Genomic DNA, 13,490 nt, shown 5'->3' with positions numbered 1-13,490 from the left:
TACCTGTTACTGATGACCATTGCTGACATAAAACTCTAAAGGTTATTGGTATATACGTAGTATCTAACCAGACGTCACTTCACAGACTGCAATGAAAAAATGCATAGTGGGCACTGAAATATGAATGGTAGTTTAGACAAACTGTGGGGTAGAACTGTTTGCTTTTACTCAGTTGGCAGACACTCTGAAAGTGTGCTACTTATCTAATTAGGACCTACCAGTATTGTTGTGAATGCACTTCCCTACTGGGAAGTTTTTAACTGGATATTCTTTTTTCTAATTACAACTGAGGGATTTACTGTGAAGTACATTTTCTTGCTCATGAAATCAATACCAAATTCTCTCTCCAGAAATTACATAAAGCTTAAGTAAGATTTTGCATTGGTTTGGAACCTTGCTTATGTAAGTGTTAAAGAAATTTTTGTTTTGAGCTGGTCCACCATTAGAGGACTAGTAGAGCCCATATGAGTAGGAGATTTAGAAAGCTCTGCCTTGTTTGCAGAGTGTTAAGTTTGCTCAGGTACACAATAAGATTAATGTAAAGTAATGGGTTTATGTTGGAACTGATGCAGAGAAAAGAAATGTGTCCATGAAAGTGAATGTTTATCTGACTTCTGCATCATCATCTATTTTTATCACAGGAAGAATGAAGAAGAGGGATGGTGAGTACAGTACATTAAGCAAAAACAGAATGGAAAAAAACCGGAACGCCAAGCTGAAGAAAGAACAGGAAGTGCGTAAAAAACCACCTTCTGTAGCACACGTCTTGCTTGAAGACAGCTTGAGAGATAACTGACGAGTCACGTCGTATATGAAGGGGAAAAGAGGTCAGGCTCTGCCTACTCTGTCTCCCCATTGGCTGAGACACTCATGCCACCAAACCTTGTTCTATTTTTGACCAGATCCAGCTGCGCTTTGAGATTTCCCCCATACATAAAGACTTGAGGTTTGTTAGTTATGAAAAATACAAATTTATTAAAAATTTGTCATTTTTGAGGTAGCACCTTCATATACTGTACTGTAAGTTTTGATTACATTACAGTTAATTGCTTTATTGTTACATCTGTTTTGTTTTGATATTTATTTTTGGTAATGATTTAATGTTTGGTTTTTAAATTTAAAGCTATTATAGATACATAATATACAGTATGATATGCATTTTAAAGGATTTGTCATTGCAGTAATACCTAATTTATCCAGATTAATTCATCTTAGATCCTGCAAGATACTGGAAATTTCCTGGTACAGTATCTTGAAAAAACTCTCTACCAATTTAAAATGCCAACTTCGTACCATAACTTCCCCTCCTTGTCAATACTGATAGCTGTTTACATAATGCATGCTTATAAACAGCAAACAACACACTTTATAGTTAATATTGGATGTAAAACCATAAGTTCTTGCCTTTTTTTCTATATTTGTCATAATATATACATACACTATATGCTTACACACAATGTGATAGGTACTGCACATGCAATTCGTTACCATACTGTTCAGTGGTTAAGTAAAACAAAGTATGTACTTTTTTCCTATTTTGTCTCTTAGAAATACAATAACTTCTACACAAAATAAAAAATTAAAACAAAAATTTTCTCTCTAAAACTAGATAGGCAGTCCCTGGTTATCAGCAGGGGTTCTTTATGGTAACAGAAGATTGCTGATAACTGAAAATCGGCAATAATAGTGCGATCCCTGGTTATCGGCACCACTGTTGAGTGAGGATTGGCGCTGATAAGCAGGGATCGGTACATATCCGAGCTGAAAATCCAGTTATCGTCGTCACTAGATAAGCGCTGTAAAACCGGATCGCCGATAACCAGGGACTGCCTGTACTTGGGTTGGACTTTTAAAGAATGTGGGTAGGGTTTTCAAGTCGTCGTCCATCTGCCACATTTCTTGAGCACCATCAGGAAATTCCAAGACCTTGGGGAAGCGGCTATGGTCAATGTTGGAGTTCTTCATCAGTTCGATGAATAAATCCAAGACCACCTTCTTGTGCATGTAGGGTCGGGTTAGTTGTGGTGCAGACTCATTGTCAGTGTCATTGTTGTCTTCAGGGGCTTCCTCCTCCTTCTTACCAGTGGCTGCTGCAGCTGCTATTTCATTGTTGAACAACAATTGGAAGCCAGGATCACCACCATTGTTGTCCAGCTACTCTCATACGTCATCCTCATGAACATTGTTGCCTCCCTTCATGAGTTGGGCACAAAAGTCTTTCACATTAAAACTTTGGAAATCAACCAGGCCTTGTTCACCCTTCAGGATATGGTTCCAAGCATGCTCCAAGATGTACATGGTTACTTCCCTCCAAGCATCTGCAAAGTTTTTGGTGGCAGACTTCAGTAAATAATTTCACAGATTCTCAAGAGTCCATTCCCCAGTGTATCCAGGCCATCCTTGCCCCTTTTCATCCTTGTCCTTGAACACTTTCACTAACTCCCACTGGAACTTCCTCTGGTATAGCCATTTTGTTGAAACAATAACACCTTGTTCTTCGATTGAATGAGTGCAGTTTATGAGGTAAAAACATGACCCTGATATGGCCTTCATTATTGGGTGGATTGTAATAACATGCTTAGGTGCATTGTCTAAAAGAAGGAAAGCCTTCACTTGACCTCTAGCAATTCCAAGGTCCTGTGTCTGATGATGAATAACCTTACAAAAGTGGTAATGGAATCAATCAGAAACAATCTTGGAGTGGACCAAGCCTTTACTGAAAGATACCAAATCTCTGGAAGACTACCCATCAACCCACGCAATGCATGTAGTTGCTTTGATGTTCAGCTACGATTGATATGCAAGGATGGTTACCAGAAGAATTTGCACTTAACAGAGCAGACAAGCATTGCTTGGAAAGCTTTCTACTGGGTAAATTCTTTTCCTTCTCATCACCCAAGGTAGTAGTGGTCTAGGAGCAATAGAATAAGAGTTTCATCTGCACTGTAGATTTTTCTTAAGACAAGGCCATCTTTTTTCATTAAGTCTTTCAGTGTCTGCTGAAATTCCATTTCCTCCTGAGAAGCATCCAGAGTTTCACCATGTCTTCTTGTTGGAAAGCCCATGTCGAATTTTGAACCAAAGCAGCCAAACCGTAGATGACTCCAAGTCCACAACTCCATGCTGCATACTTGCAAACTTTGTAGCATCATCCTTCAATTAGGCACCATGGACAACCTCTGCTGACAAAAATAGGTCAAGGTAAACTGTTCAGGGCTTAGCCATGACCTTGCAAGCCTCATTCCTGGACATTGTCTTCCTAAAGTCCATTGTGTACTTCTTCAGCTTTTCCGTGGCTGCCTTGGTGCCCTGTAAGGTAGGGTGCACAATAGCATATTCAGCCATGCAACAGGACATATACCAGCCATCCTTGATTCAATTATTTTCAGCTCTCCCCTATCTCTCTCTCTCTCTCTCTTTTTTGAGCAGTTAGCACTCTCCTGGCCCTCTTAGGAGGTGGTTGGGCCATATACACTGCACAGCACCGCACACACACATTAATAACAGCACCAGCAATGCTGCAGGATCAGGGAAAGCATTGCAACACACAATCACATAGCGACAGTTTCATGTGTGATTGCTGAGGAACGATGTGCAACTTGGCAAAAGAGTGAAGTGCCCTTTGCTACAAAGTGCACTAGTATTCTTCGAATATAGCCAATGAATGAACAAACTATCAGCCATTGAAAAAGCAAAAAAGAAAGTGACATATAATGACAAATAGTAGCTTTTGGGCCAATTCATGAAAGTTTATAAGCACTTGAGTGCTCACCCACCCATGCACCTTCTACCATACATTACTGTACCAATGATGTTGCTTTCCAAGCCAGTTAAAAGTGATAAAGTAAGATGCAGACGTTACTTTTATCATTTTTAATTGGTGTTGCTTATTACTTTTAACTCAATGTGCCTTATTACTTTTACTCATTTCGCCATCCCTTCAACTTATCTGGTTGACTTCTTTGAATTCAAAGGAGGCTTGAGTGTAGTGGTAGATGAGATAGGCTTTGCCTACCAAAGGATGTCTCTGTTGCTTCTCTTGCTCCAGCCAGCTGTTCATCCTTCATTTTTCAGTAGTACACTTCGCCAGACAGTGAAATTAGTAAAAGTGATATGTAGGTAGAAGACCCCCTTTAAGCATTTAGTGTTGAAATTGATAGCTGCATCAGCTGTATTCAGTTTATACTATAGAGTTTTCTCTTATCTTTCTAGTAATTGCTTTTACCGCATTCTGCCTGTAAGCTGCTGATGTTCATCATTCACTGAAGAGGGAAATGGTTGCAAACTGGGTTAGTTTTTTGTAGGAAGAATACACTGTAACAGTTATATGGTAACTGAAATATGGAGTTCATTTTCTGTGTTTTCTTTTTTCAGGAGAAAATCCTCATTGGTGTTGTTCTAGGCCACATGCTGCTCAGGCCCTACTGATCATGTTAATGCCGAAATACAAAATTAAACTGTCTGTTGTAGTGATTCCAGCTAATTATATACAGTACAAGGTGGTGAGCAGGGCGTCGAATGCATGTTGACTGCTGATTGCCTGAGGACAAAACTCCACTGTGATTAATTGGCGAGGTGTCCACATAAGCCAAAAATTTTTGTGTGGTGGTCACACTACTGCAGCCTTGTTGAGTGACAGAGCAAGGGTAAGAAGTCATTACAGTACATAGTTGGTATTACCGGCTGTATATTTTGATTGGTTGCTGGGCAGCTAGCACAATCTCGGGTAATATTATGCGGTTCCTGTTCAGGAGGGCCATTTTCGGTGGTGTCCGGCTCAGGTCTGTCTGTCATGGCTGCCTTTCCTATTACTGCATGTTCCCTACCATTGTATTTCTTGTGATGCTAATATGGTGCGCCACTCTCATATGGTTTTTTATGGTGCCTTCTTGAGCACGACAGTTTTCATGGAGGTCATACCAACATAGGAGCTGTGACATCCATGGACTGGGCATTTGAAATGGTATACTGTACCACATTAGTTTGTTTCTATGTATGAAGCATGGAAATTATTTATAAAGCATTCATATTTATTTTGTGTTAAAAATGAGGGACCTTAAATGAACATTCAAACATGAGATGATTAACATTGATTGTTCCTATAGGTGAAAAGTCAACTGCCAAGAAGAGAATCAGAACGACGGAATCATCATCTCTATCGGCACTGTGACATCCTTACAGCCATTGAAACCCGACTTTCTTTACTCAACATGACTTTTATGAAGTATGTTGATTGCCAGATGTGCTGCTTTATACCAGGAAAGGTTAGTGTTATTACTGTACTCCTCTTATGCCTATATAGTGCCTGTTTAAGTATATCATCAAAAAATTTGTTTTGTGAATATATCAGAATATTGCTAGATTAAATTGTGCAATGCTGCTTTTGGAAGATTAGAAAGACCTCTTTTATTATGTGCTGGTCTTTGACATTGAAAGGAATTTTATGTTTTATCCTTATAAAAATAAGTATGTAATTGTTAATTCTTTATTATTATCCCTTTTGAATTGGAAGAACAATAAACAAACCTCTTGATTTCTATTGTCTTTATTACCCAATAGAAACAATTAAATATCTGCTGATTATTTTATGTAACAAGTGAACTAGCCATTGATACTGTAATGGGTAAGATTTCTTTCAAAAGGCATAGTACATGGTCTTAAGTTGAGTCACTGTCACTTTCAGCAAATATTTGATAGTGTGAACATGTGTGTTTTGATTGGTCTTCATATTTTTTTCCAACTCTTTCTTACATAGAAATCTTACATAGAAAGGAATTTTTTTTAGAATTTTGGGCATTTTCAACATGTTTGAGAGTACAGTATTCACCAGGGTATTAGTACGTTTTAATAATGTTTCATGTAGATGTAAGTATTTGTGATTTTTAGTTTTCTGTAAAAGAAAACTATTGAGATGGCTTTGTCTGTCCATTCGCACTTTTTCTGTCCGCTCACAGATCTTAAAAACTACTGAGGCTAGAGGGCTGCAAATTGGTATGTTGATCATCCGCCCTCCAGTCATCAAACATACCAAATTGCAGCCCTCTGGCCCAGTAGTTTTTATTTTATTTAAAGTTAAGGTTAGCCATGGATCATGCGTCTGGCACACTAGAGGTACCAGCCGCCGACACATCTTCACATGACCGCATCTGGGGAGCAACTGAGCGCTGCTTGGTCATGGCTGAGAGTTTCATACCGCAACACTTTGAGAGTTTCATAGAGCATTACACACTGTACAGAAAACTCAGTTGCGCTGAAGAAACGTTGGCACATTTGTACTTGTTTTGTAACAAATACAGTATATTATTTGGAATGAATCTTACCTCCTGTTAAAGTTAGCTTATTGTAACAGAAATGTATTATTTGGAATGAATCCTACCTACTGTTAAAGTTAGCTTATATCTTTGTGATGCTAGATGCTATGGGCATTTAAAAAAAAAAGCAAAAGAAGCATGGCTGACCTGGTTAGACTGTCTATAATCACCTGTTTTCACCACCAGGTGGCTCTAGAATGTTTATGTTCTTGTCAGAATTCTTCCTTGTTTACGTGGTGGAATTCGGCTGTAATAATTTTGGATCTTTCGTGGCTGTTTTTGGAGTTTTAGATTATTTCTTCTATTTGGTATTGTACTTGGTTTTGTTTTGAGTTATGTCTTCCACCACCAGCTGAGATAGAAGCATTAGGCTGTATAGGAACAAGTTTTGTATTCGGTTAGCCATGATGGCCACACTGTGTGTTTTTCATGTAGGGGTAAGGAGTGTGATTTTTCCTCTCGTTGTGAAGAATATAAAGAATGGTCAGATGAAAGAATGAATACTACTCCTTCTATCCCTTCAAACCGCTGTACCCCTTCTCTCATTCCTCTTTTGCTTGACAAGCCAGATTTCTATTTCACTATTAATGCTTTGCCTTCCCTTGCTCCCTATTTGGTTCAGGGGGAAAGTTTAGGTATAGTGGAAGGTAATATTAGTTTATTGTTATAGTAAATGCCCCGTATTCGCAGTCTCACAATTTGCAGACTCACCTATTTGCAGATTTCTCTGTGGAACATATATACACATTATTTGCTGAAAATCTGCCCATTCACAGTATTTTTCACTGAGAAATATTCACTAATAATACTGTATTTTCATCTTATTTTCATGGCTAAATGCATATTGTGTGATAATGCTATTAAAATACTCAGGTAGTGCTCGAGTTGTGATAGTTCACCTTACGATAATTCGATTTTGCATTGGGTTAAGCAATTAATACTAATATGACAATATTAATAAAATATTTTTAAATTTCCCGCGGGCGCAGACAACAGCGTACAACCAGGCACCAAGAGAGACCAAATTACAATAGACCAGCTTCTGTTCCTCCAACTCTTTATCCCATCTTCTAGTTATAAAAGTAACAGAGAATGATAAAAGTATTGTTAGTAACCTTATACTCTTGCGTAAATGCGTACATCCATAAACAACCGACTGAGAAACTGTTGTTTTGTTTATCACAGAATCGGATAACAACAGCCCTTTTGCTAGTATTCAACCATCGTGTTGTTTTGTTTATCACCGAATCGGATAACAACAGCCCTTTTGCTAGTATTTTAACCATTGTACAGTAATACACAATTACCGTACGTTACAATACAAATGACATTAAGTAGAATAGGACTGGTATATTTTTACATCATACCATCAGAAATTATATTCAGAATAATCATAATTTGTATGGATAAACCCAGATAGGATTTTTGACATTTTCAACGGTTCCGACTTTAAAGATATGCCCCGTCGAAAACTAAATTTATGCTGCAAGTTTATAGCTTGAAGCTAAGCTAAGAAAACAATGTTCAAGCTGCTAATGACTATAAATTATCGTGCATCGGCAACATGTATGAAACCCGACTGTAATTAAAATTGGAGAGAAAGTATTTTAATCAAAACTACTGGGCATGAAAGAACACATTACTGCTATTTTTATGCTGATAAACAATAAATACATAAAGCTCGTATTATGATGAAATCAAGCTTAAATAACGAACGGAATCTTGATTTTTTTACATAAAACAAATGCTCCCAAACGGCCAGTATCATCTATTAACAAAAAAATAGCTAAATTAATTTCACACCGAGACGTATTTAAGTTACATTTTGACTTTAAAACACTGTACAGTATAACGAAAAATAACCTTGCCCCATATAAATGAAGTATCTAGAGATTCATTTACGCTAACCAGAAGCAAGAAAAGCGCTCTGAACTGAGTTAAATGTGGTGAAATAAACACCGCGTAAACATTTCCAAATCAAAACATTGATCGCTATGATCGTAATTTATAATACAAAAGCAATTTAAGACTATATACAATATTATTGGATACAGGGAATTAAGGCATAACATTTTAAAAGATCTATGGAAAAGATGCATATTCGTTATGTTGATGTTTTATAATACGATATGTGAATATAGAGCACAGTATAATGTAGGCTAGCTACCATATGTCTACGATATACCGTATTGTAGGCTAAGCTAATTCTTGTTTGTTATACAATTTCTCATTGTATTGAATTATCATAAGTCACTGCATGAACCTCCAGAATTAGCTGATATTAATAATTACTATACCATGTATGTATAGAGTATACTTTATAGTGTAGGGTTGGCTACCATATATGTATACATGGTACCGAATACCCTAGTGTAAGCATGGCTATATTCGAGATATGTTTTTTCCAACAAACAATGGTTTGTTTTGGAATCTAACCCCATCGTAAGTAGGATAATACCTGTTTAAGCATTTTTAGTTTTCTTTTGTGTTTTGAACTATCAAATTAGGCAGTTCTAAGTGTTTTTGAACTATCAAAATAGGTAGTTCTAAGTGTTTTTAAAAGGGTTCTAAGTATTCGCAGGTTCTAGCTATGGGGGGGCGCGGCAGGTGGTACGCATCCCCCGCGAATACAGGGGTGTACTGTAATTTCAGTTGGACATTTAGCTGACTTGGTGACTGAAGATCGTGATTCCCTCCATGGGGATTGTCATTTTTCGGTTTCCCCCATTAAGAGAGGTGATGGGGCCTTTGTCTGCTTGTAGCCTGCCTTCTGGACTGCCCTGCATCATTTGGTCTTCACCTCTGACAGGGAACCATGACGTGTCTCGGAATGAAGGTTTGTGCCCTTCACCACCTCTCTACCATCTGCTTTCTTGGCACTGAAACGTTCTCCGAAAGATTCCTTCAGTTATTGTGTCCTATCAGGAGTGAAAGTAATGTATGCAAGCCCATTGAGTGTTTAGATAGGTTCCGGTTAATCCAGTAGTATCCGAACCTTGCGTAAATACATATGTTGTCCAATCGGTTACTCACCCAGTACCATCTTTTATTACTTCCGTTGCTGACATTGCCCCGCCCCCTCCTATTCAATCTCCTCCTCTCTGTCTCTCTCCTAGCATTCGTCACTGTTTGTCTACTGTTCCTATTTGTACTAGTGGCCCTTCCCCTTCTGCCGCTTCTTGTACTTTACACACCACTCCGGCTGTTACTTCAGTCGGATCGTCTCTTGAGTCGAATCTTACATCTCTTGTGGATTTGTTGCGTAAGTGCAAAGTGTTTGAATTGTCTCCCGCCGTGACGCCATGTGAAAATCCTCTACCTTCTCACAACCAACCGTCTCCCTCCCAGTCATCGGAACCCCCACGTCCTGTTGTTTCTGGTCTGCATCCTGTGACTTCATCGCTGTTTGTCCCAGGCGCTTTACCATCTTCTTCCCATGAGAATTTAATGATTCCTGTAATGCTGGTCCTTCCATTATACCTAGCTGATTTTGACCCTGATTCAGATGATTCTCCTTCAGTGTTTAGGAGCTTGTTAGATCGTGCTGCTTTGCTCTACCCATGCCTTTTTACCAAAGATGATCCAGTTGATCGTTCGCTTTGTTCCTACACAACATACAAGCCATCGGTCTTTACATAGGAATATACCTCAGCGCAGCTGGAGGCCAGCTGTTCAACTTTAAACAAGGTGATTAAGTATGTAGCTGGCTACCGACTATGGGTGGGAGTCCCACCCACCCAGTCGGTATGCATTCACTTTGCCTTTGGCCATGGAGAGAGACGTGTCGCTCTTCCTTCTGTGTCTGCCATTCAGCAAATTCGTTTGTTAGTGTTATGTTTTCATGATATATATTAGTGTGTTGCTCTTTTTGCTTATATCTGGAGAGTAACTCTCTTTTGTGATATAATGCAAATCCAACCCCTTATTTTACCCTTGTGTGTTGTGCATTCAGTATTCTGATATAATTGTTCTTTCTGGCATAACGCAACCCTACAACTTTGTTAACTAGGACTTTAAAGAAATTAAAAATTTGTAGGCATTTAGCTTTCAGCATTTTAAGATGTGAAGCCATGTCAACCTTCGGTCAAAATCTAAGCCTAAAAATCGGGTTTCTTCTACACATGGGATTCTTTGTCCTTTAAGAGATACATCGGGATCAGGATTTAGTCCACGAATGTGGCAGAAATGAACTGCAACAGTTTTGCTGTTTGAGAACTTGAAGCCATTCAAATCTGCCCATTTGGTTATTCGATCAGTTATCAACTGAGGTTTTCTCTCAGTTGTGGACATTCTTGCTCCAGAAAACGACATGGAAATATCATCCACAAAAATTGTATGAAGGACATCATGAGAAATAATTGCAGAGATGCCATTTATTGCCAAGGCAAACAGAGTGACGCTGAGCACGCTACCTTGAGGGACTTCGCTCAAAACAGCGCTATTGCTAAACATTGTTGGGAGAATAATCATGTCATGGATTGAGAGGGAGCTAAAACTATATATGGAAGTAGTCAACTAGGCCATAGAAGGGTAATGGAGGGGGCTTTGATAAATATTTGCAACACATTAGATGGCAATAAAGCCTTTACACAGGAGGACATACATACAGACAGGCTAGTCTGTCATTCCATAAATTTAAATTTCAGGCAGTTTCTCGAGGCCCCTGATACTGTGTCTCCCTCATCTCTCCCTGCACAGGTTGTCGAAGTGGCAGTTGTCGCAGAAACAACAGGCACCGATGCTGAAAGTCGTTCTCCACCCACGAACCACCTAGTCACCAGTGGTGAGCACTGTATGCTCAGGCGACAGCTATTAAGATCACAACGGTTGGCCTACAGATACGGGGAAACAGCCATTACATAACTGCCAAGTGCACACTAAAAGAGTGTTCGATGTTTTCCTGGATCGACTGTCAAAAATTCTTTTCAACGTGTCTTTTTAAGAAAAACAAGTATTTTTATTCAGTTGGCTGTAGAGGACCATTGAGGAAACGGTCAAAAGCTCCCTTGTTTTTTATCCCTTTTTTGTATTTTTTTGTATCTTGAAAAATACAGTTTATCAATTACATTATTGTGGCCGTTTTTACTCATTATTTTCAGTCACAATATAGTGAACCACCACAGATATAGTTATATATGTGACTCTTGGACTCAAACCTGGGAACAAATTCCTGGGGTTCAAGAGCCCCCTCACCATGTCAAGGTGGTCCCACATTGAGGGGATATCTTCAGAGGACTCGACATCTCAGGCCTGAGTGCCGACAACTCTTCATTAGTGTTGGCTCAGCTAAGAAAGAAGCGTTCAAGAACAATTTCTTTTCTAGACTTCTGAGGCTATCAACGGGCAGACTCTACATTCAACAAGTAGCCAGGAGTTCGTTCCGAGTACCTCACGAGGTTAGGGACATTAGTGCATCTCTCGCATTCCGGAAGAACCTGTTGGCTTTGCAAGTGTTAAGACAGAAAGTGGTCTAGGCTGCCCACTGTCATGTCTTTCTACCTTCAGGACGTTGCCCACGGGGCCCTGGGACACTTTTTCCCTGGGTCCTGTGGTGGCTGCTCAGCAAGTTATTTAGCTTGCCCAGCTCCCATAGTGGACAGTTAGCATCTCTCCTAAGGTGTTTGGTGATGAAGAGTGAATATGAGTGGGGGACTGGCCCCCTCCCTTCTCTCTTTTATCTTTCTTTCCTCTTTTGCAGAGAGGGGCGAGTGGCCATCAGTCACATGCAGTTGAGCCTAAATAACTGAGTACACGGTCTGTAATCTTAGATAGATTAATAGAAGCAAGTCCACCCCTCTCTCTAGCAAGGGGAGAGAGGAGTTGATGATAAAACGACCCGTTGGTTATCTCTAGTTTTATTGTCTCTGACGCTCTGGGTTTATCCTAGCCGTTGTCAAAGCAGTGTTGCTACACACATTATTTTGAAAGGTCCAGAAGTCTGAAAGTTGAGCACACAGTTGTTCACACCTTTGTTTAACATGTCAGAGGCATGGTCTCCTTCCTTTGCTTTTACATGACCAGGAAGGAGGCCCAGGTGATGCAAACTACCTGTCAGTTCAGAAATTTACTCAGAATCCTCCCACCAAGGAAGTAAGTCTTCCCATGTAAAGACCAATGGTTTGTATATTGTGTAGGAACAAATGACAAATTTTTAAAGTAATTTGTATTTTTCCTAATTATACAAACCTGGGTCTTTACAGTTATATGCCTACCTCATGCCACCCCTCATTCTGCTCCCTGGGCCAAAAGGCAAAGTGAATGCATACCGACTGGTTGGGCGGGACTCCCACCCATAATCAGTAGCCAACTACATACTTAACCACCTTGTTTAAAGTTAAACAGCCGGTCTCCAGCCACGCTGAAGTATATTCCTATATAAAGATCTCAGGTTCGTATAGTTAGGAAAAATACAAGTTACTTTAAAAATTTGTCATTTTGTTGGCTTCTACCTCGGCTCTGGTTCAAGTGAGTAAGAAGTTAGAATTGTCTGATTCTGTTTTTGCATGGTGTGGTGCAATATCGAAAGCTTTATCCCTCAAAGAAGGTCATAGGAATTTGATGGCTACTGTTTCCTCTTTCATGAAACCTCAGTTGCTTATCACACAGGAGTGTTGCCAGATCTTCGTCCTTTCCCCATTCAAGACACTAGTTATTTCAAATTGCTTGACCCTATGAAATGTAGAACTCTCGAAACTGGTAAAATAGTTTGGTCTAATGATGAGGCAGAAGCGCTTTTGAAATCAGTTTTTCACGCTATTGAAGGCCTCTCCTTTTCAGAACTTGTGCTTAGCACTATTGCTCATTTACTGCACCAAGTGAAAGATCATGTTATTCTTGAGGGAGAGACGGAGCTGGATGAAGCTCTGGAGTATTAGAATTGTCTCGTATGTTTACTATATAATTCTGTTTTGGAGAAACGAGAACAATTGTCTTTTTGGTGCCCTTCATCAGCGTCCATTTAACCTCCATGTTTTTAAATTATTGCTGAAGATGTTTCAAATCAGGAAAGTAGAGAATTATTAGCTCAGTCTTGTAAAGTCTCTTTCAAGCATCCAGCACCTATGCCGGTTTCCGGTCCTGCTCCCAAAATTCATGCTGTTTTTCTACCCAAGTCATCATTTAGTTCTTCCTCGTCTAGTCAGCCCTTTCGAGGTAAGCAAGTCTCATGCTTTAGAGGAA

The 13,490-nt window shown here is 39.4% G+C and overlaps 1 protein-coding gene across 2 annotated transcripts in view; it reads left to right on the top strand.

Moving 5' to 3' along the window:
- The window catches only part of pall (pallbearer), a 131,240-nt gene that overhangs the window by 30,567 nt on the left and 87,183 nt on the right, over positions 1-13,490 (top strand). For both annotated transcript variants that reach the window (XM_067127150.1, XM_067127159.1), the window contains exon 3: positions 5,106-5,264. In XM_067127150.1, the coding sequence (XP_066983251.1) occupies positions 5,106-5,264 (159 nt within the window). The remainder of the gene's footprint in view (positions 1-5,105; positions 5,265-13,490) is intronic.

Source organism: Macrobrachium rosenbergii, chromosome 3 (genome assembly GCF_040412425.1).
Source record: "Macrobrachium rosenbergii isolate ZJJX-2024 chromosome 3, ASM4041242v1, whole genome shotgun sequence".
NCBI lineage: Eukaryota > Metazoa > Arthropoda > Malacostraca > Decapoda > Palaemonidae > Macrobrachium > Macrobrachium rosenbergii.
The sequence above is the reverse complement of the archived record's forward strand: the minus strand, read 5'-3'. Positions and strand labels throughout refer to the sequence as shown.